At 34.6% G+C, this 25,000-nt stretch overlaps 1 protein-coding gene across 6 annotated transcripts in view; it reads right to left on the reverse strand.

The window, feature by feature from the left end:
- The window catches only part of LOC136839469 (mucin-2-like), a 422,431-nt gene that overhangs the window by 13,380 nt on the left and 384,051 nt on the right, over nucleotides 1–25,000 (reverse strand). For 4 of the 6 annotated variants that reach the window (XM_067105548.1, XM_067105547.1, XM_067105544.1 and 1 more), the window contains 5 exons: nucleotides 23,141–23,743; nucleotides 15,053–15,655; nucleotides 10,226–10,828; nucleotides 8,272–8,874; nucleotides 492–602 (listed from right to left, as the gene is read on the reverse strand). In XM_067105548.1, the coding sequence (XP_066961649.1) occupies nucleotides 492–602; nucleotides 8,272–8,874; nucleotides 10,226–10,828; nucleotides 15,053–15,655; nucleotides 23,141–23,743 (2,523 nt within the window). The remainder of the gene's footprint in view (nucleotides 1–491; nucleotides 603–8,271; nucleotides 8,875–10,225; nucleotides 10,829–15,052; nucleotides 15,656–23,140; nucleotides 23,744–25,000) is intronic. The other 2 variants (XM_067105549.1, XM_067105546.1) reach the window with 2 other exon arrangements.

The following is a 25,000-nucleotide window of genomic DNA, read 5'->3' on the forward strand; positions in this document are numbered from 1 at the left end:
CAGAATGCGAAACGCGTTGGAATAAACTGTAATACTTGGCCACGTTTGTTCCTTTTCCTGCTCCCTATGTATTTTATCACTTTGGCCTTCTTCTGTGATTTATATATGTTTTATATATCATATATATATATATATATGGGATGTGTACATATATATATATGTGTGTGTGTGTGTGTGTGTGTGTGTGTGTGTGTGTGTGTACTGCTGTACATTAAAATAAAGTTATAAGCACGTTGTAACTGTTGTGATACTAAAAAGGACAAGCTTTTGAAAACAGCAAGAAATCTAATTTTTATGCAAATATATTACCCTGTATATTTAGTGTTTTGTGTCTTCATGATATAAGTCAGGCAGTTGGTTGTAAATAACTGGAAACTTAAATTGCAGTGAAAATTATTAGTAATGATAATCCTGATTTTAATGCTATTGTTATTGAACAATGGTAAACATACTAACTGAGGGGAAAATAGATTTTGGACACCATGACAAACCTTGAGTAGTGGTCACCACTGGAGTTGCTTTTGATGTATCAGGGATGATTGCTTTCGTAGTTGTGGGAACAGGTGTTACTGGAACAGCAGGTTTGATTGTTGAGGGTCTCTCTGAAAGAAATTAGTTAATGAATATTTATTTGTAATATTAAACACAAAAACACACACACACACACACACACACACACACACACACACACACACACACACACACACATATATATATATATATATATATATATATACTTTATCACATACACAATTGTTCTGTGCATTAGTAGAATTACTAAAAGGACCTCATTCAAACTGGATGGTATCTAATGGAGTTTTTATTCAAAAGTTACAAGCTTTCTTGGACAAACAGTCCACATTATCAAGTATCCATACAATGAGCAGACGCGTAGTCCGGCGTATTTATATCTGTGTGCTGGGTACTTTTAATCCTATAATCGCTTGTCTAGCTCTTCCTGTTGACCTCCACCCCTCTTGACCTTGGTCTTTCTCTGATCCGTCCTCACAGGTGACCGTTTTCCGTACGTTCTCTTACATTTTTTCTTCGTTTCCTTGCTACTGTGGAGTATACAATTTTTCTAGATATGCTGTCTTCAAAGCCGTTTCGGTGTTCCTGCCAAATTTTGTTGTTGGCGCAATTGTTATGAATGCGTTCTCTACAACCAGTCTAGATGTTTTGTTGGTGTTCCTTTACAGAAAACTCATATTTTCCCAGTCTATTCTGTGATCATTTTCCCAACAGTGTTTGGAAGGAGACTCAGATTTGAGGAAAAATATGTGGATGTCTGAGGAAACATGGGGTATGATCAAAAAGAGAGATGAAGCAAAATTGAGGAGTGCGATGCATTTGGTTAGTGATGAAGATTTTGAATCAGCAAGAACCAAGTACTTGAGTTTGGATTCGAAGTTAAAAGGCTAAGAGTATTATTAGAGAGATCTGATACGTATTTCCTCCATGAAATGATTCTCCCTTGAATTACTTCCTTATTAAATTTTGCAGATGATTTGTTGTATAGAGGTTTTAATGTATCAATTTCTAGTAATAATTTATTCATTTTTTGCAATAGTTTTATGCTTATTAATTCTGCTGGCTTATTGGACCACCATGGAACTTTGTGTTTTTTGGATGGAGTTTTGATTTTGGTATTGCTTTATCAGGAGCATTTTTAATGAAATCAACAAGATATCTATTAGTTTCATTATGGTCTTTTATATATTCAAATGGTGGGATATTCCTAGTGTAAAATTCATATCACTCCCAATCAGCTTTATGAATGTTATACTGAGGGAAATGGTTTGCAAGATTATTTTGTAACAATGAAATTAATATTGTGAAACAATCACTGGTACGCAAGTCGTCAACTGTATTCCAATCCAATCTGTCTACGTTTGTTGTACATAGAGTTAAGTCGATTGAGGAAAATGTTCCATATGTTTTTGAAAAATATGGGCTGATTTTGTTATCATTTATACAAACTGCGAATTAGATAGTGCATTAGAAGCGGCAAATACGACTCTGTTCTAAAACATAAAAGAACCTTACAACACAAAAAATTTGCTTACACTTCAATATAATGATAATTATATAAATGATATTCCTCGTCTTCTTAAGAAGTTTGGAGTTGACGTTACATGTAAGAACAATGAAGTAATATAACATGTACTTATGAAGTCTGAGGAAACATGGGGTATGATCAAAAAGAGAGATGAAGCAAAATTGAGGAGTGCGATGCATTTTATTAGTGATGAAGATTTTGAATTAGCAAGAACCAAGTACTTGAGTTTGGATTCGGAAGTTAAAAGGCTAACTAAGAGTATTATTAGAGAGATCTGATACGTATTTCTTCCATGAAATGATTCTCCCTTGAATTACTTCCTTTTTAAATTTTGCAGATGATTTGTTGTCCTTTTTAAATTTTGCAGATGATTTGTTGCATAGAGGTTTTAATGTATCAATTTCTAGTAATAATTTAGTCATTTTTTGTAATAGTTTTCTTTATTAATTCTGTGGCTTATTGGACCACCATGGAACTTTTGTTTTTTTGGATAGGGTTTTGATTTTGGTATTGCTTTTACCAGGAGCATTTTTAATGAAATCAACAAGAAATCTATTAGTTTCATTATGGTCTTTTAAATATTCAAACGGTGGGATATTCCTAGTGTAAAATTCATATCACTCACAATCAGCTTTATGAATGTTATACTGAGGGACATGGTTCGCAAGATTATTTTGTAACAATGAAATTAATATTGGGAAATAATCACTGGTATGCAAGTCGTCAACTGTATTCCAATCCAATCTGTCTACTATGTTTGTTGTACATAGAGTTAAGTCGATTGAGGAAAATGTTCCATATGTTTTTGAAAAATATGGGCTGATTTCATTATTTATACAGCACATTTCGTTTAAATCTATGAATTCTTCTATTTTATTTCCTGCTCTATTTGAGTCTGTACAATTATAGACCCACATTGGGTTGTGAACATTAAAGTCACCTTCAATTAATGTAGATTCCTTGGCATTATTAAGTAATTCTTTAAGTTTGTCAGTGTCGTAATTTTTATTAGGTTGGTTGTATAAATTATAAATTACATAATTATCGTTTTTTATTCGGATTTTAATACCAGATATTTGCAAGTCAGTAATGTTTACAGGTACTTTGTTGTAAAATACTTTGTTATGTACATATATAGCTGTACCTACATTTCCTTCTTCCTCTCGTGATGTTGATGCTAAGGTATATTTACCTGTTGTTGAATTTTTTTTTTTTTTTTTGACATATTGTAAACATAATATCATTGGTTCATATTCTTTTAATAATCGTTGTATTTCTCCTGGGTGTAATCAGGTCTGTAGACCATTTACATTCCATTGTATAATATAGTTACTGAAAATATTATGTTACAGTTTTGCTTTCTTATTTTTGTATTAACAACTTGGATTTGTTCCAATAATTTACTTACGATATTCATTTGTTTTTCTTTATGATATATGAAGTGCTCAATGCACATGCAATCTTGTACATGGGTACTCAAATCAATTGTTTCTTCTTTTTCTATATTTCATAAAATTTCTTATGTTTGTTAACCCATCTTTTGTTAAATTTTTTTATTATTGCACAATTCATTACATCCACATGTGTTTTCATGTACATTTCTTGTTTCATTTGCTCTTGTACCAATTATTGGTGATGGAGTAATCTCTTCTCCCTTGATATATTCATTGTTATATATGGTGTGTTGATTGATTGATTGATTATGAAATTTAGGTCTTTTCCACTTCTTCAGTGTTTTGGATAGGTTTGACTATAATTTTAGGAGATAAAGGTATATTCTTAGTTTGTCTTTGTTCTTTCTTCATATCCTTTGACTTTGGTTTAACTGATGTTGTTCTAATTATAGTTGATTTTTCGTTTTGGGTGTTGTTCTCTCCAAAGGTCTTTTTTTATCTTTAATTTCCACTCAATTACGACTTTCCTCTGTTACTTCTGTGGTAGTATCATCATCTTGTGCTATTTGCATTAACATTTCAAATGAGTTTGATAAAATGTTACCCATATCCTTTGTGCCTGTTTCTTAATTCTTTACCATTTTAGTTTTTTCTGTAGAGAGTTATTTTCTTCTTGAGATTTATTTTCCTGTGTTTTGTTACTTCTATCTGTATGTATTTTTGTTTCATTATTCGTTCTTGTTATCGAGGCATATGTAAGTTTCTTAGCAGGATCTTGAATTCCTTTCGCTTCCAATTCTAACTTAGGCTCTCTAATAGACATCCCTGTTCTTTCTTGTAGCATTTTCAGTTCCGTATTGTGTATGTAATACATGCATTCTTTGGATCTTGCATGATGATTCTGCCCACATTTTATACATTTTGGTTCGCTGCAATTCCGTGTGGCATGTTCTTCAGATCCGCAATACACACATACAGGTTCGTTTCGACAATGCTTTTTTCATGCCCATATTTACTACAGTTTTGACCCTGTAGTGGCTTTGGGACATAGGGCCTTATTTCTCTGTTTCGACCTAAAACTTTTATTTTGTGGGATAGATCTTGACCCTCAATTTTCATTTTTGTGATTTTTAACATTTGCTTATTTTTTTTGCTTACTCGGTACTGTATATTATATACCTCACAATCTTGGACTCTGGGATATGTTTTTTTAAGAGAGTTCATGAGAATATTCTTTTCAATTGGTTCGTCACTGTTCTCAGGAAGCACAATGGCACCCTGAATGCTATTCATAGTGTCATGTTTTTTAATTTTTACATTTATATTATCTATTGTTGTTATGACATACAGTCCTCAGACTGACTCTTTGTTGTGACTTCTATAAGCCATGTCTTTTATCTGTCTAAACGACATTTCTGCCATTGAATGTTGTTTAATAGGTAATTTTCTAGCTTTGGAGCTGAAATTTTCCATTCTGTTTCTAAGGTTAAAAACCTTGACCAACTTCCACTCCCAAAGAGGGAGTCGAAGTGAATCAAGGTTGGGTCAAAACGAAATTTACTTCTTTTGGGTTTGTTTTGTACTGGAGCATATGGTTCCAGTGTAATTACATTAGGATTTTGTTTTGATTTTTCTAAAGAAACGTTGTCAGGGGAGGTTCCAGGGGTTGTCAACTGTGCCGAGTCGCTACCATCAAAGGGCCCAGGGGTACTCAAATCCTTATAATGACTTGTCATAAAGATTGAGGAAAAAAAATGTAAACCTGAAAACCTTGAAAAGATATCATCGGCCAACTCCCAAATGTCCACCCCCTACCCTACCCCACGGGGGGATGGCACAACATGATTAGAGTGGCCCAAGTGTAGGCCAAACCCGCTTGCTAGGACTGAGAGTATTACAAGAATACAATCGTCCCCACTCTAATCACACTATGGGCAAACCAGATAGAATGCCGAGAGTCTTATCCCCAGAACCAGACCCCCTGAATCCGTGGCCCAGCCCTAATGAATAGTTCCGCCTTTGAGATATCAATCTGATATCCCTCAGGTCCGAACATTATCGGGCAGTTGATGGTCCTACCACAGTTCCCACTATTTAGCTTCGTATACAAACCCAATCCCAGCTATGATATCTTTTCCTGTTTATCAGGTCCAATAAATTTTGGCAAAAGTGGAAAATTCCACAAAAATTAATCCAAAGAAATATATAATTACATGTGAGACTCTTGGACTCAAACCCACATCAAGGTGGTCCCACATCGAGGGGGATATTAAATAAGATAATGATTGAAGGTCAAGGACAATATACATCATAATTTCATATAACAAATGACAATACATACAGAAGAAACGTATTATATATTATAAGAGCTAACATTTAAAATAGAAAATTATTAGAATATATCCCACGGATATCAAGTTATATTTGATTCCAATGATAAATATACAATAATCCTCATGTCCACTTTCTCTGTATACAGTATTCCAGTAAATATTTTCATTCATGTATTACATATAATTCAGCAATATTAAATTGTTTTTGCTTTTCACATACAATACCTGTTTCTTATTATAACTAATGTATTGGCTCTTTGCATCAATCTTTGTCGCATTCGTATGCCTGGCAAGCATGTACATTACTCGCCTCACACAAAATCTGGTGTCTTTGTTCAAAGTGCTCGACAGACACTTAGGCCATGTGAATGGCAGACAAAAGCGACAAGCCTGGCAATGGACAAATTTTTCTCTTTTGTCAGCGGACAAAGTCTGGCCGTGTGGACCGGGCTTTAGAGGACGACTCAGCCCATACAGGCATGAAGTAAAAGGGACCGTTTACTAATGAGCCTCTTCCAGCAGTAGCATCATTCTCTAATTAACATGTTGTACAGAATCAGTAAACTTTGGAAAAGATAAATTACAAACCAAAATTGATATCCTTTTGGAATGTTGTAAGAGTTGGCTGGGTGTAGAGAATGTATAGTAATGATATTGTATTTAAAAAAAAATAAAATTAAAATGGTAGTGTTCTTCAAAAATACAAATTATATATGGTTGAGAACAGAATGTGTTAGGAACTGAGATGGGAAGCAACCTTAGTATGAAGAATATTTTATTATTCAGCATGAGCTTAACTGGAAATAATTGCTACTAAAATTTATACAAATCTTTGTATAAGATATTGTAGGTCTACATCCAGCTACTTATGTTTAGGCTGGTAAGATCCCCCATCAAGTATAGTTTTAGGACAGAGGATTATCATGGTACTGAACTGGAGCAAATACTAAGAAAATTTGGTGGTACGGTGAACCCCGCGTATTCGCGGGGGATGCGTCCCACACACCTCAGCGAATAGGTCAAATCCACGAATGCTTAAAACCCATCTAAAAACACTTAGAACTGCCCATTTTGATAGCTTAAACCAAGAAAACCCCTGTAAAAATGCTTATACCTGAGTATTTTAATAGTTTTATCACAAAAAGTGCATTTATTCATGAAAATTATATGAAAATACAGTAATTAGTGAATATTTCTCAGTGAAAAATACCGCGAATGGCGAATTTTCCGTGAAAAATGGCTAGATATGTTCCACAGAGAAACCAGCGAATGCGTGAGTCCGCGAACCATGAGAATGTGAATATGGGGGTTTACTGTATAGCATAGTAAAAATATAGATCAAAATGATTTATCCAAATGGGTACAGGGCATATTAAGCTGAGCAACCAATAAGAAACTAAGTTCCTAAAGTCTTGAAAAATTATGAACAAGGCAGTTAAGTGTAGAAATTATTGCTGATATATATCTTAAGTTAAAAAAACAAAGGTTGAAAAAAGAAAATATCGGACACAAGACTACAAGCAAATTGTCCTGTCAATTTTGATGGCTATCAATTCAAAACACAAGTTCTTTGTTATGATGCCAGTATAGGAAAAGAAAATAGTTCATAGATTTTATCATACCTTGGCTCATTATTCTTTATGCTCTAGACAAACACAGCCCATTTATTTTATTTCTTTAAAATGGATGTTATATCTACAATGTTTGAGTGTCCAGATTCTTACTATTGTGTAATAGTAATCATTCGTTTTAGTACCTGGTTTTGAATGCCCTCGATATTATGTATAGAGAAATTATTTTCATCAGGGAAATTGAAAACATTACATTTTACTCACCAGAAAGTTGTTACTTCAGGTCTCAGAGTTTACTAGACAAACTTGCAGAAAGAACAGTTCTGTAAATGTGACGTATTCATTGATGTTCTGACAGAATATCCTAAATTAATTTAATTATAAATTTTGAGAGAGTTTTACGCCATGTCACAGAATAAACGAGTTAATATAAAGTAGGAAAGAATACTTATGAAAGTATACGACTCAGCATAATCACAACTTAGAGTGTTAACCGAGGTATCACTCTACCACCCAGCAACACTGGGAAATTTCACTTTGAAATAAAATTTTACAATGAAACGACGCATAGAACTGAAAAATACACGTGAAATCTTAGTTTGCTCGCTATTCACAGAACCCTATGTACTTTACAGTGAAGCATTTTCCTGTTTTATGGCATTCAGAATTGGATGTTGAATGTATTTCATATCTTCATCGTTATTGTTATATTAATAAAATAATTTTTGTCTTAATTTCTTCATGTCGTCATTGAAGTAAGTAAAATACAGTAAGTATTGTAATTGATTTTGTAACTAAACCCAGACAAGTCTTACTCTGAGCTGTAAAAATGCACAGGTAAAATATAAAAAACTGAAATTTCTATTGTTCATTAAAAGGCAAAAGCTTACACAAACAATTTGACAATACTTTACCGGTTTTTGAAGTTTCTGTATTAGTAATCTCAGTAAATGTAGTAGGTCTTGAAGTTATTGGTGAGCTAGTTTTCTTTGTAACTGTAGTAGTCGTAGGTCCAGTGGTAGTTGGATTAATCATAGTTGTTTGATCAGTTCTGACTGTTGTAGCAGGAGTAGCTGTATGTTCAGAGGTCTGTAGCAGAGCTGTTTCAAGAGAAGTCATAGGACCTGCAGCAATTGTAGTTCCCATAGTTGCAGAGATTGCGGAGGTTCTTGGTGTAGTGATTGTTGTATGTTCAGTTGTCCGTAGTTCCGTATTGGCTGGTCGACTTGTGGAAGCTGCAGGTCTAGAAGTTGTTGGGCTGACATTTAAAGAAGTATCTGGAGTAATTTGGGAGCTAATAACAGTAGGACCCGGAGTAACATTAACATGAGTGATCACAGTAGTTGAAGTTGATTTGGTTTCACCAGTAGTTCCCGGTTGAGATATAGTTTGTCCAGCTGATGGTGGAATTTTGTAGGTTGGAGATGTACTAGGTGGCATACCAGTAGTTATAAAGCTTTTAGTAGTAGCTGGAGAAGTCATGGTGTGACCAGCTGTAATTTTTGTTACTGAAGTTTCTGGAACAATAGAATATGTATGTTCATTAGCTGCTGTAATACTAGGTGTTGTAAAACTGGCTTTTATAAGAGCTGGGGCAACTGCATTACTAACAGGTTTAGTGTTATCTAGTGACTGATTAGTACTTTGTTTCAAAAGCTGTAGAACCTGAAGGATATGCAGTTCTATTACCAGTTACTGATGAAAGTCTTGGGAGCAGTAGTAAGTACAGAGTTACCTGTAGTTAGCTGCATAGTAGTTGATGAACCTTTGGAAGATATAGGACTAGTAGTTGTAAGGTTTACAGAACTTGTAGGCTTAATGGCCATTTGCCCCGTAGCTGGAGTGATACTTTTGTTTAAAGTTTGGTTGTTTATGGGACCTTCAGTAACTGTAGAGCCTTTGGAAACAGTAATTAATGAACGAGATATTTGTTGAACTGTTGATGATGGGCCAGTTATACTTGAAGATTGAACAGAAGGGGCCCTGTGGAAGTTCTGGGTGTAACAAATGTAGTTGGCTTACCTGTTGTTTAGTTCCTTATGGTTGTCAAATCTAATGTTATAGTAGCATATTTAGTTGTTAAATCTGGCAAAATTTAAGGTTTAACTATAGAGCGGAGGCTGTAGAATTATTAATTACAGTTGCAGTCATGGGATCAGTAACAATATGCTCGATTGTTGTTTTATTATGCATCACTGTAAGGCATTCTATTGCTTGGCCTATAGAGGTCTGAGTTCTAGTTGTTATACCAGTAATTACAGATACTAAACAATTCTCATGTAAAAGAGTTGCAGCAGCTGTACTAATCGACCTATTGATGTTGAAGTACTTGTTGTTGTTGAACCTAAGATGGACTGAGGCTTAATTGTAATATCTGTACTTGTAGAGAATGTGGAAGTGTTAGGTGCAGCAGGAGGAGGATCCACCCAGTAACACCGGGAAAGTTTCACTTTGAAATAAAATTTTACAATGAAATAACGCATAGAACTGAAAAATACACAGGAAATCTTAGTTTGATCGCTATTCATTTAGAATAAGAGGTTGATCAATGTAAACATCTTCATTTCATAGAACCTTATGTACTTTACAGTGAAGCATTTTCCTGTTTTATGGCATTCAGAATTGGATGTTGAATGTATTTCATATCTTCATCGTTATTGTTATAATAATAAAATAACTTTTGTCTTAATTTCTTCATGTCGCCACTGAAGTAATTAAATTCAGTAAGTATTGTAATTGATTTTGTAACTAAACCCAACCAAGTCTTACTCTGAGCTGTAGAAATGCACAGGTAAAATATAAAAAACTGAAATTTCTATTGTCCATTAAAAGGCAAAAGCGTACACAAACAATTTGACAATACTTTACCGGTTTTTGAAGATTTTGTATTAGTAATCTCAGTAAATGTAGTAGGTCTTGAAGTTATTGGTGAGCTAGTTTTCTTTGTAACTGTAGTAGTCGTAGGTCCAGTGGTAGTTGGATTAATCATAGTTGTTTGATCAGTTCTGACTGTTGTAGCAGGAGTAGCTGTATGTTCAGAGGTCTGTAGCAGAGCTGTTTCAAGAGAAGTCATAGGACCTGCAGCAATTGTAGTTCCCATAGTTGCAGAGATTGTGGAGGCTCTTGGTGTAGTGATTGTTGTATGTTCAGTTGTCCATAGTCCCGTATTGGCTGGTCGACTTGTGGAAGCTGCAGGTCTAGAAGTTGTTGGGCTGACATTTAAAGAAGTATCTGGAGTAATTTGGGAGCTAATAACAGTAGGACCCGGAGTAACATTAACATGAGTGATCACAGTAGTTGAAGTTGATTTGGTTTCACCAATAGTTTCTGGTTGAGATATAGTTTGTCCAGCTGATGGTGGAATTTTGTAGGTTGGAGATGTACTAGGTGGCATACCAGTAGTTATAAAGCTTTTAGTAGTAGCTGGAGAAGTCATGGTGTGACCAGCTGTAATTTTTGTTACTGAAGTTTCTGGAACAATAGAATATGTATGTTCATTAGCTGCTGTAATACTAGGTGTTGTAAAACTGGCTTTTATAAGAGCTGGGGCAACTGCATTACTAACAAGTTTAGTATTATCTAGTGACTGATTAGTACTTTGTTTCAACAGCTGTAGAACCTGAAGGATATGCAGTTCTATTACCAGTTACTGATGAAAGTCTTGTGAGCAGTAGTAAGTACAGAGTTACCTGTAGTTAGCTGCATAGTAGTTGATGAACCTTTGGAAGATATAGGGTTAGTAGTTGTAAGGTTTACAGAACTTGTAGGCTTAATAAGGCCATTTGCCCTGTAGCTGGAGTGATACTTTTGTTTTAAGTTTGGTTGTTTATGAGACCTCCAGTAACTGCAGAGCCTTTGGAAACAGTAATTAGTGAATGAGATAATGTTTGTTGAACTGTTGATGATGGGCCAGCTATACCTGAAGATTGAACAGAAGGGGCCCTGTGGAAGTTCTGGGTGTAACAAATGTAGTTGGCTTACCTATTGTTTAGCTCCTTATGGTTGTTAAATCTAATGTTATAGTAGCATATTTAGTTGTTAAATCTGGCAAAATTGAAGGTTTTATAGTTTTACCTATAGAGCGGAGGCTGTAGAATTATTAATTACAGTTGCGGTCATGGGATCAGTAACAATATGCTTGATTGTTGTTTTAGTAGGCATCATTGTAAGGCATTCTATTGCTTGGCCTATAGAGGTCTGAGGTCTAGTTGTTATACCAGTAATTATAGATACTAAAGAATTCTCATGTAAAAAGAGTTGTAGCAGCTGTACTAATCGACCTATTGATGTTGAAGTACTTGTTGTTGAACCTAAGATGGACTAAGGCTTAATTGTAATATCTGTACTTGTAGAGAATGTGGAAGTGTTAGGTGCAGCAGAAGAGGATCCACCAGCAGTAGTTTCTCCTATTGTAGTTGTTGAACCAATGGAAGCTGTAACACATTTTATTGTAGGGTCTTTTGAAAGTAGCTACATACTGGATGTACCTATTTTGTAGGGGATATTGGATAATGAGATACCATAGATGTAGCAGTGATCTCAGAAACCAAAACAGCTCTTAATGTATTGGTGAGCTAGGTCTTTTCATAATTCCCCTAGTTGTATTTCCAGTGGTAGCTGTATTGATAATAGTTGTTTTACCAATTCAAACTGTAAAATCTGAGGTATGTTCTGTTATTTATGATACCTCAGTTGCAAGAGAAGTTATGGGACCTGTAGTAACTGTCTTGGGTATATGCAATAATGTTGACGAAATATACTGAAAAAGAAATATCTCTTTTCCAAGACGTGACTGCTTCCTGTGTTTGTTCAAAGATGTTATCACCAGTCAGTTACTGTTGTCAACGCCTCATGGACAATTAGCAATTCGATGAAAACCCTTTCTTGTGGAAACAACACCACTTGGTATCTCATGCCATGACTTTGTAACATGGCGCAGTATTCGATCCACTTTGTATCAAAGATTTGTTCTGGAAGCTTCTATGGTGTAACCGGAAATGGGCGGTTATTAAGGAACTAATCAGTATGCATAAAATAAAAAAAAATCCTTATATGGGAATGATGTCATTAGCTTTGCCCATACAGTGGTACATAAGCTTCCAGAACAGACTGCCCAAGACATATACAAACAGAGAGAGGGCAATCAGAGGTCAGACACAGCAAGGTTTCGACGGGCGTATCCCCTTCATGTGTTTTTACTCTTATTTCCATAAAATCTTGTCCTGTCTGTGACAAAGAGGAGCAGCCAGCCCTTCCTGCTTGTGATGAGAAGCCTCTAAGCTGTCCATGTTCGAGACGATGTGAAGCAGCGAGCCCTGCATGCCAGTGATTAAGAGAAGGAATCAGCCCTTCCTGCCTGTGTGGAGCAGCAGTTGCTAAGCACTTCCTGCCTGAAGCGAGGAGGAGTTACCAGCACTGTCTGCACTCCATTTGCACAATCACCGGATTCTTGGAAAAACACCATCTGCTGTCCCATCCTGAAGACATTCCTTCTGTGACGTCTTCAAGTCCGAAGCCACTGCACCAGCTTATCTCTTCAGTTGAAACTCCAGCCGTCCTCCGGTAACGTCTTCAAGCCCTGAAGCCACTGTGCCAGTATCATCTCTTCAGCTGAACCCCCAGCCATGAAGGATAACCCACCAACTCACCATTTACGTATTATAACTGCTCTGCCTTCCAACCTGTTCCCCCTATCTATAACTGATTTGATTTATTTTGTAGTGTCATGTTGAATGAAAGCAAAATGGGAAGTGATATTTCGTTTTATTTGTAAATAAGGTTGTGAATAAATGTGTTATAGTGTTGAGTTTTTTTTTTTTACTCATTTCCCATATTTCAATTGCTGGTGTTGAATCCTTGTTGTTTAGAGTCTGAAAGAATCTGCAAAGATTCTTGGATTGATACAGTAGTTAAAAGACGGCTGCCAGGTTTTGTAACAGTGGTTATATTTCTTATGGCAGGTGCAAAGACAACTGCATAACTAGTTGTAATTTCCTCTGTTGCAATTTCTGAAACAGTAAAATTTACATATTGGTAATTTGTTTCAGTACTACACACTATTAAATCTGTGGTTGTTGTTGGGCTGGTTGTTATAAGAACTGGGGAGTCCACAATATTGATAGTTATTGTGATGGCTTTTGGTTTAGTTAAAAGTTGAATGAGCTGTAATTTGTCTCAAAGTTGTAGGTAGAGTTGAAGAAACTGAGGAATCGATACCTCTGTCACCGGTCATTGTAAACCCTCTGGAAGTCTTTGTTACAGTAGTAAGAGCAGGGTTATATACAGTTAGCTGAGTAGTAGCTGATGAACGTTTTGAAGGTATAGGACTGCCATTTGTTGACTTATGTGTGTATATATATATATATATATATATATATATATATATATATATATATATATATCACCTAAAAATACTACACATTATGTTTAGGCTGGTGTGACAACCCATCAAGTCTGCTCCGACTAGTGGAAACATAGATAAAATTTATTTATCCAAATGGATACAGGGAACATTAAATTGAGCAACCAATAAGAAACTAATTTCCTTTTAGTCTTGAAAAATTATGAACAGGACAGTTAAGTGTGGAAATTATTACTGAATATATTTTTAATTAAAAAATAAACAATAATTGAAAAAAGAAAATATCGAACACAAGATTATACGCAAAATGTCCAGTTCCTTTTGTAGTATATCGATATCAATTCAAAGCATAAGATTTCTTTGTTATGATGCCAGTATAGGAAAAGAAAATAGTTCATAGATTTTATCATACCTTGGCTCATTAATTAAACCTTTATGCTTTAGACAAACACAGCCCATTTATTTTATCTGTTTAAAATGGATGCTATATCTATGTTTGAGTGTCCAAATTCTTACTATTGTGCAATAGTACACATTCATTTTAGTATCTGGTTTTGACTGCCCTCGACATTACATCCAGAGAAATTATTTTTATCAGGCAAATTGAAAACATTGCATTTTACCAGAAAGTTGTTACTTTAGCTCTCAGATTTTGCTAGACGAACTTGAAGAAAGAACAGTTCTGTAAATATGACGTATTCATTGATGTTCTAACAGAGTATCCTAAATTAATTTAATTATAAATTTGAAGGACTTTTACAACATGTCACAGAATAAACGAGATAATGTAAAGTAGGAAAGAATACTTATGGAAGTGTACGACTCAGCATAATCACAACTTAAGAGTGTTAACCGAGGTATCACTCTACCACCCAGCAACACCGAGAAGTTTTCACTTTCAAATGAAATTTTGTAATGAAACAACACATATAACTGAAAAATACAACAAAATAAATATAAGGGAAATCTTTGTTTTGATCACTATTCGTTTAGAATAGGAGGCTGATCAATGTAAACATCTTCATTTCATAGAACATACGTACTTTACAGTGAAGCATTTTCCTGTTTTATAGCATTCAGAATTGGGTGTTGAATGTATTTCATATCGTCATCGTTGCTGTTATAATAATAAAATAATTTTTGTCTCAATTTCTTCATGACGTCATTGAAGTAAGTAAAATACAGTAAGTATTGTAATTGATTTTGTTTTGTAACTAAACCCAGACAAGTCTTACTCTGAGCTGCAGAAATGCACAGTTAAAATATAAAAAACTTGAATTTCTATTGTTCATTAAAAGGCAAAACCTTACACAAACAATTTGGCAATACTTTACCGGTTTTTGAAGATTTTGTATTAGTAATCTCAGTAAATGTAGTAGGTCTTGAAGTTATTGGTGAGCTAGTTTTCTTTGTAATTGCAGTAGTCGTAGGTCCAGTGGTAGTTGGATTAATCATAGTTGTCTGATCAGTTCTGACTGTTGTAGCTGGAGTAGCTGTATGCTCAGAGGTCTGTAGCAGAGCTGTTTCAAGAGAAGTCATAGGACCTACAGCAATTGTAGTTCCCATAGTTGCAGAGGTTGTGGAGGTTCTTGGTGTAGTGATTGTTGTAACTTCAGTTGTAGTTAGTCCCGTAGTGGCTGGTCGACTTGTGAAAGCTGCAGGTCTAGAAGTTATTGGGCTGACATTTAAAGAAGTATCTGGATTAATTTGGGAACTTATAACAGTAGGACCCGGAGTAACATTAACATGAGTGATCACAGTAGTTGAAGTTGATTTGGTTTCACCTATAGTTCCTGGTTGAGATGTAGTTTGTCCAGTTGATGGTGGAATTTTGTAGGTTGGAGGTGTACTAGGTGGCATACCAGTAGTTATAAAGTTTTTAGTAGTAGCTGGAGAAGTCATGGTGTGACCAGCCGTAATTTTTGTTACTGAAGTTTCTGGAACAATAGAATATGTATGTTCATTAGCTTCTATAATATTACTGTAGGTGTTGTAAAAACTGTGGCTTTTATAAGAACTGGGGCAATTGCATTACTAACAGGTTTAGTATTATCTAGTGAATGATTAGTACTTTGTTTCAAAGCTGGAACAAAAGCTGTAGAAACTAAAGGATATGTAGTTCTATTACCAGTTGCTGATGAAAGTACAGAGTTATCTGTAGTTAGCTGCATAGTAGTTGATGAACCTTTGGAAGATATAGGACTAGTAGTTGTAAGGTTTATATAACTTGTAGGCTTAATGGCCATTTGCCCTGTAGCTGGAGTGATACTTTTGTTTTAAGTTTGGTTGTAGAGCCTTTGGAAACTGTAACTAATGAATGAGATAATGTTTGTTGACCTGTTGATGATGGGCTGTGGAAGTTCTGGGTGTAACAAATGTAGTTGGCTTACCTGTTGTTTAGTTCATTATGGTTGTTAAATCTAATGTTATAGCAGAATTTTTAGTTGTTAAATCTGGCAAAATTTAAGGTTTTATAGTTTTACCTATAAAGTGAAGGCTGTAGAATTATTAATTATAGTTGCAGTCATGGGATCAGTAACAATATGCTTGACTGTTGTTTTAGTATGCATCATTATAAGGCATCCTATTGCTTGGCCTATAGAGGTCTGAGGTCTAGTTGTTATACCAGTAATTATAGATACTAAGGAATTCTTATGTAAAGAGTTGTAGCAGCTGTACTAATTGACCTATTGTTGTTGAAGTACTTGTTCTTGTTGAACCTAAGATGGACTAAGGCTTAATTGTAATGTCTGTGCTTGTAGAGAATGTGGAAGTGTTTGGTGCTGTAGAAGAGGATCCACCAGCAGTAGTTTCTCCCATGTAGTTGTTGCAACAATGGAAGCTATAACACATTTTGTTGTAGGGTCTTTGGAATGTAGCTACATAATGGATGTACCTGTTTTTGTAAGGGATATTGGATAATGAGATAATATAGATGTAGCAGTAATCTCAGAAACCGAAGTAATTCCTCATGTATTGGTGAGCTAGGTTTTCTAATTGCCTAGTTGTATTTCCAGTGGTAGCTGTATTAATAATACTTGTTTTACCAATTCAAACTGTAAAATCTTAGGTCATTGTATGTTCTGTTATTTATGATACCTCAGATGCAAGAGATTTTATGGGACCTGTAGTAACTTGTCTTGGGTAGAGGCAATACTGATGAAGAAATATACTGAAAAAGAAATATCTCTTTTCCAAGACGTGACTGCTTCCTGTGTTTACTCGAAGATGTTATCGCCAACCAGTTACTGTTGTCAACGCCTCGTGGACAATTACGGTTCGATGAAAACCCTTTCTTGTGGAAACGACACCACTTGGTATCTCATACCATGCCTCTGTAATATGGCAATATTCGATCCACATTGTATCAAAGATATGTTCTGGAAGCTTCTAGGGCGCGACCGGAAATGGGCAGCTACTAAGGAACCAATCAGTATGCATAAAATGAAAAACCTCTTTATATGGGAATGATGACTGACATCATTAGCTCCGTCAATACAGTTGTATATAAGCTTCCAGAACAGACTGCCCAAGATCTATAGGAACAGATAGAAACAAGAGAGGGCAATCAGAGGTCGGACAAAGCAAGGTTTTGATGGGTGTATCCCCTTCACGTGACTTTTACTCTTATCTCCATAAAATCTTGTCCTGCCTGCGACAAAAAGAAGCAGCCGGCCATTCCTGCTTGTGATGAGAAGTCTCTAAGCCCTACATGTTCGAGACGATGTGAAGCAGCGAGTCCTACATACCAGTGATGAAGAGAAGTAGTCAGCCCTTCCTGCCTGTGTGGAGGAAAGTCGCTAAGCCCTTCCTACCTCAAGTGAGGAGGAGTTACCAGCACTGCCTGCCCTTCATTTGCTCAATCGCCGGATTCTTGGAGAAACACCATCTGCTGTCCCATCCTGAAGACATTCCTTCTGTGACGTCTTCAAGCCTGAAGCCACCGTACCAGCTTCATCTCTTCAGCTTCAACTCCAGTCGTACTCCGGTGACGTCTTTCAAGCCCTGAAGCCAGCGTGCCAGATTCATCTCTTCAGCTGAAACTCCAGTCGTCCTATTTGTGACATCTTAAAGCCTGAAGCCACCGTGCCAGTATCATCTCTTCAGTTGAACCCCCAGCCACGAAGGATAACTCACCAACTCGCCATTTAAGTATTATATAATTGCTCTACCTTCCAACCTATTCCCCCTATCTATAACTGCTTTGATTTATTTTGTAGTGTCATGTGGAAGTAATATTTCGTTTTATTTGTAAATAAGGTTATGAATAAATGTGTTGTAGTGTTGTGAGTTTTTTTTTATTCATTTCCCATATTTCAATTGCTGGTGTTGAGTCCTTGTTGTTTTGAGTTTAAAAGAATCTGCTGTGATTCTTGGATTGTTACAGTAACTAAAAAGGTCTAACAGGTTTTGTACCAGTGGTTATATTTCTTATATGGCAGGTGCAAAGGCAACTGCATAACCAGCTGTAATTTCCTCTGTTGCAATTTCTGGAACAGTAAAATTAACATGTTTGTAATTTGTTTCAGTACTAGGCACTATTAAAACTGTGGTTGTTGTTGGATTGGTTGTTATAAGAACTAGGAAGTCCACAGTATTGATATTATTGAGATGGCTTTTGGTTTAGTTAAAGTTGAATGAGCTGTAATTTGTCTCAAAGTTGTAGGTAGAGCTGAAGAAACTGAGGAATCAATAGCTCTGTCACCGGTCATTGTAAACCCTCTGGAAGTCTTTGGTACAGTAGCAAGAGCAGGGTTATATACAGTTAGGTGTGTAATAGCTGATGAAAGTTTTGAAGTTATAGGACTTCCAGTTGTTAGACTTATAAAATTTGTTGGTCCAAATATACTGTATAATACAACCAGCAGTTGAAGCGAAACCTGATGGCTGACGTTTTCTTATATTATATATATATATATATATATATATATATATATATATATATATATATATATATATATATATATATATATATATAATATATATATAAAATTTTTATATTTAAATTTATATAATATTTATATATTTATATATATATATATATATATATATATATATATATATTATATATATATATATATATATATATATATATATATATATATATATATATATATATTATATTTATATATATACATTATATATATATTTATATTATATATATATATATATATATATTTAAAACTGACATTGTAAAGTGAATTAGGTTTTAAAATAGCTCATTATTTGATTTTACTATATATACTGTAGCTTTGACTTCAGCAACCTTTTTAGTTGAGCCTTCGAGTTTCATTGTCCACTAACCAATGCACAACTTTTCTAACTGTCAAACCTGGAAAGTGTATTAGATAATTGAATCCAAGCTTGTTTTGCTAAATGAAATAATGTTTTTGAGCTTATTTTAGAACCTAATTTAAATATCCAGCTGCTGCTGTGGTAATTTTGTTATATATATATATATATATATATATATATATATATATATATATAATATATATATATATATATATATATATATATATATATATATATATATATATATTTTTTTTTTATATATGCTGTAGAACATTTAGGGATTAGTATCAGCCTGATCAAGACAGGGAAATTGCTTTGTGGACCTGGGTACCTCATTTAACGTCCAAAAAGATAATAGCATTTAGCCATTTTTTCCCCTACAGGAAGATTCCCATATAGCCTTAAGAATGGTGGTCCTAAGGTCCTTTTTCATATCTCCACTAACCACTATTCTGACCAGCACCGGTAGCATTTATTGGCCTCTTCTCTTTCTTTGTCTAACTGTCAAACCTAAAGAAAGTACTTTTTGTTATATATTTTGAATACCAAGTCTTGTTTTGCTAAATCAAATAATGTTTTTAGCCTAGGTTTTCGATGAACCTATGTTTTTGAAAATCAAATTCATCTCAAATATAACTGGCGACCTTTGGCTAATCCAGCTGCTGAATCTGTAATCTTGGTTTGCAGGGCCGTAAAAATGAAGATATATATAATATATATATATATATATATATATATATATATATATATATATATATATATATATATATATATATATATATATATATATATATCATATATATATATATATATATATATATATATATATATATCATATATATATATATCAATATATATATATATATATATATATATTATCCTTTACCACATACACAATTGTTCTGTGCATTAGTAGAATTACTAAAAGGACCTCATTCAAACTGGATATATGTATATATATATATATATATATATATATATATATATATATATATATATATAATAAAAAATATATATATATATATATATATATATATATATATATATATATATATATATATATATATATATATATAAACCCTGCCACTGGGGAAAACTGAATTTACCAAAAAATTCTCATGCTTTCACTCTTTCTCCTCCCTAACACGCCCTCTACTCGCTTTCTCACTTTTATCTCCCCTCTCACTCTCTCCCTTTCCTATTAAGATAGTTGCTTCAATTACTCTGACCAGTATTTTGGACATTTTATGTTTCACCCTTCTCACCCTGGGGAAAACTTTGAATGACACTCTCTCTCTCTCTCTCTCATTGTCTGTCTCTTTTCTCTCTCTCTCTCTCCTCCCTTTCCTATTTAGATAGCTGCTTCAGTTAAATTGCCCAGCATTTTTGATTTTGACATTTTATATTGCACCCCCTTCAACCCCATTCTTATTGGGGTTGAAATTGAGTTGAAGGGCATCAGGAGTGTCACTACTCCTCTCAGCAATCTCGAAAACTATGGATTAGACACTGATATCTGTCATATTTTAATTTTATTTTTCACTCCTCATCCCCTGTTACTATAGGTGCTGAAAGTGGATTTAAAGGACATAGGGAGTTACTATTCGTCTCAGCGACCTCAAAAATTATGGATTAGACACTAATATCTGTTGTTTTCGGGTATTTTTACATGCCACCCCTTCTCACCCCCCCACCCCATTTGGTGCCAGTGATGTCTTCCACCCACAGTACTCTTTACACCTACAGTACTCTTTTGCAGATAGTAAGTCATAATTATACCAAGTCTGGTTGAAACTGCTCATAATGAAAGAAAAATATGATATGTAATATACAGACACATTGGAGAAAAGTACTGTCTCCTTAGTTTATAAAAAATTTCAGAGGTTTGGGAAAAGTTTTGAGACCTCACTGGGCAAAAAATTTGCCAACATGCACATCAGTGAATATATGGAAATCCTTCAAATTTCTGAAGTCCCCAAACAAACTAATATGAAAGCAAGCTTACAGAGCGAGATATTGGTGAGAGGATGCAACAGTATTACAATGTACCATTATTCCATAAGCTGGCAAACATAAACTAGAGACACAAGACTCCAAAAAGGAGGATGAATATGAAAACAAAGAACAGACTCATATGCTGAAGACGACTACATTAAGGGCATTTGATACATTCTCTCAATTTGTTGAAGACTCTCATTTGAAAAGTATACAATTTATGAATTGCCTTTCGTTGTAGAAGAGGTTTTAGACAACGAAAGAAACATAGGTTAACATGCAATTATTTATGACTCGTTTATGAAACTTGCAAAAAATACCCTGACCATCTCGTAAGCAACTACTCCTTTTTGACAGAAAAAACACCAGAATCTCCTTCTACCTGGCCGCAAAACCTACAAGAAACTCCAAGGTGAAAGAACCTGGGAGTTCATTGCGTAGATGATGAACCCTTAGAGGATGACTCAGCCCTTACAGATATAATCTAGTCTCGAATGAGCCCTCAGAAAGCCCCCTACTAATATGAATCCCTTTCTGCAGTAACATCATTCTTTAGTCAACATTTTGCACTAAAACAGTAAAATTGTTAAAGGTAAATGACAAACCAAAATGTAATATTGTATACTTTTGTAATGTTGTAAGATTTGGATGGGCTTAGTGGAATGTATGGTAAGGTATTGTATTTCTATGAAGAAAAACATACGATTAAATAGTAATGGTAGTGATATTCAACAATACAAGTTGTTTATGTTTGAGAACAGAATGTGTTAGCAACTGAGATAGGAAGCAACCTTGGTATGAAGAATTTCCTGTTATAGATAGTATGAGCCTAACTGGAAATAATCGATAATAGGATTTATACAATTCTATATATGTGTAAGATATTGCAGGTTTACATGCAACCGCTTATGTTTAGGCTGGTATGATAACCCATCAAGTCTGCTCAGCCTAGTGGAAACATAGATAAAAGTGATTTATCCAAATGGATACAGGGAATATTAAATTGAGCAACCAATAAGAAACTAATTTCCTTTTAGTCTCGAAAATTATGAACAGGACAGTTCAGTGTGGAAATTATTACTGAATATATCTTTAATTAAAAAAACAACAATTGAAAAAGAAAAATCGAACACAAGATTATGCGCAAAATGTCCAGTTCCTTTTGTAGTATATGGATAGCAATTCAAAACAAGATTTCTTTGTCATGATGCCAGTATAGGAAAAGAAAATAGTTCATAGATTTTATCATACCTTGGCTCATTAATTTTGTTTGTTTAAAATGGATGCTATATCTATAATGTTTGAGTGTCCAAATTCTTACTATTGTGGAATGGTACTCATTCATTTTAGTATCTGGTTTTGATTGCCCTCGACATTACATCCAGAGAAATGATTTTTATCAGGCAAATTGAAAACATTGCATTTTACCAGAAAGTTGTTACTTTAGCTCTCAGATTTTGCTAGACGAACTTGAAGAAAGAACAGTTCCTGCAAATATGGCGTATTCGTTGACGTTCTAACAGAGTATCCTAAATTAATTTAATTATAAATTTGAAGGAGTTTTACGCCATGTCACAGAATAAACGAGATAATATGAAGTCGGAAAGAATACTTATGGAAGAGTACGACTCAGCATAATCACAACTTAGAGTGTTAACCGAGGTATCACTCTACCACCCAGCAACACCGAGAAATTTTCACTTCCAAATGAAATTTTACAATGAAACAACACATAGAACTGAAAAATACAAGAAAATAAATATAAGGGAAATCTTTGTTTTGATCGCTATTCATTTAGAATAAGAGGTTGATCAATGTAAACATCTTCATTTCATAGAACATACGTACTTTACAGTGAAGCACTTTCCTGTTTTATGGCGTTCACAATTGATGTTGAATGTATTTCATATCTTCATCATTGCTGTTATAATAATAAAATAATTTTTGTCTCAATTTCTTCATGACGTCATTGAAGTAAGTAAAATACAGTAAGTATTGTAATTGATTTTGTAACTAAACCCAGACAAGTCTTACTCTGAGCTGCAGAAATGCACAGTTAAAATATAAAAACTTGAATTTCTATTGTTCATTAAAAGGCAAAAGCTTACACAAACAATTTGACAATACTTTACCGGTTTTTGAAGATTTTGTATCAGTAATCTCAGTAAATGTAGTAGGTCTTGAAGTTATTGGTGAACTAGTTTTCTTTTTAATTGCAGTAGTCGTAGGTCCAGTGGTAGTTGGATTAATCACAGTTGTTCGATCAGTTCTGTCTGTTGTAGCAGGAGTAGCTGTATGCTCAGAGGTCTGTAGCAGAGCTGTTTCAAGAGAAGTCATAGGACCTACAGCATTTGTAGTTCCCATAGTTGCAGAGGTTGTGGAGGTTCTTGGTGTAGTGATTGTTGTAACTTCGGTTGTAGTTAGTCCTGTAGTGGCTGGTCGACTTGTGAAAGCTGCAGGTCTAGAAGTTATTGGGCTGACATTTAAAGAAGTATCTGGAGTAATATGAGAGCTAATAACAGTAGGACCCGGAGTAACATTAACATGAGTGATCACAGTAGTTGAAGTTGATTTGGTTTCACCTATAGTTCCTGGCTGAGATGTAGTTTGTCCAGCTGATGGTGGAATTTTGTAGGTTGGAGGTGTACTAGATGGCATACCAGTAGCTATAAAGCTTTTAGTAGTAGCTGGCGAAGTCATGGTGTGACCAGCTGTAATTTTTGTTACTGAAGTTTCTGTAACAATAAAATATGTATGTTCATTAGCTTCTGTAATACTACTGTAGGTGTTGTAAAAACTGTGGCTTTTATAAGAACCGGGGCAACTGCATTACTAACAGGTTTAGTATTATCTAGTGAATGATTAGTACTTTGTTTCAAAGCTGGAACAAAAGCTGTAGAAACTAAAGGATATGTAGTTCTATTACCAGTTACTGATGAAAGTCTTGGGAGCAGTAGTAAGTACAGAGTTACCTGTAGTTAGCTGCATAGTAGTTGATGAACCTTTGGAAGATATAGGACTAATAGTTGTAAGGTTTACAGAACTTGTAGGCTTAATGGCCATTTGCCCTGTAGCTGGAGTGATACTTTTGTTTTAAGTTTGGTTGTAGAGCCTTTGGAAACAGTAACTAATGAATGAGATAATGTTTGTTGAACTGTTGACGATGGGCTGTGGAAGATCTGGGTGTAACAAATGTAGTTGGCTTACCTGTTGTTTAGTTCCTTATGGTTGTTAAATCTAATGTTATAGTAGAATTTTTAGTTGTTAAATCTGGCAAAATTTAAGGTTTTATAGTTTTACCTATAAAGTGGAGGCTGTAGAATTATTAATTATAGTTGCAGTCATGGGATCAGTAACAATATGTTTGGCTGTTGTTTTAGTATGCATCATTGTAAGACATCCTATTGCTTGGCCTGTAGAGGTCTGAGGTCTAGTTGTTATACCAGTAATTATAGATACTAAGGAATTCTCATGTAAAGATTGTAGCAACTGTAATAATCGACCTATTGATGTTGAAGTACTTGTTCTTGTTGAACCTAAGATGGACTAAGGCTTAATTGTAATGTCTGTGCTTGTAGAGAATGTGGAAGTGTTTGGTGCTGTAGAAGAGGATCCACCAACAGTAGTTTCTCCCATGTAGTTGTTGCAACAATGGAAGCTATAACACATTTTGTTGTAGGGTCTTTGGAATGTAGCTACATAATGGATGTACCTGTTTTTGTAAGGGATATTGGATAATGAGATACTATAGATGTAGCAGTAATCTCAGAAACCGAAGTAATTCCTCATGTATTGGTGAGCTAGGTTTTTCATAATTGCCCTAGTTGTATTTCCAGTGGTAGCTGTATTAATAATACTTGTTTTACCAATTCAAACTGTAAAATCTTAGGTTATTGTATGTTCTGTTATTTATGATACCTCAGATGCAAGAGATTTTATGGGACCTGTAGTAACTTGTCTTGGGTAGAGGCAATACTGATGAAGAAATATAC

The sequence above is a fragment of the Macrobrachium rosenbergii genome, chromosome 6, assembly GCF_040412425.1.
Source record: "Macrobrachium rosenbergii isolate ZJJX-2024 chromosome 6, ASM4041242v1, whole genome shotgun sequence".
Classification (NCBI taxonomy): Eukaryota; Metazoa; Arthropoda; class Malacostraca; order Decapoda; family Palaemonidae; genus Macrobrachium; species Macrobrachium rosenbergii.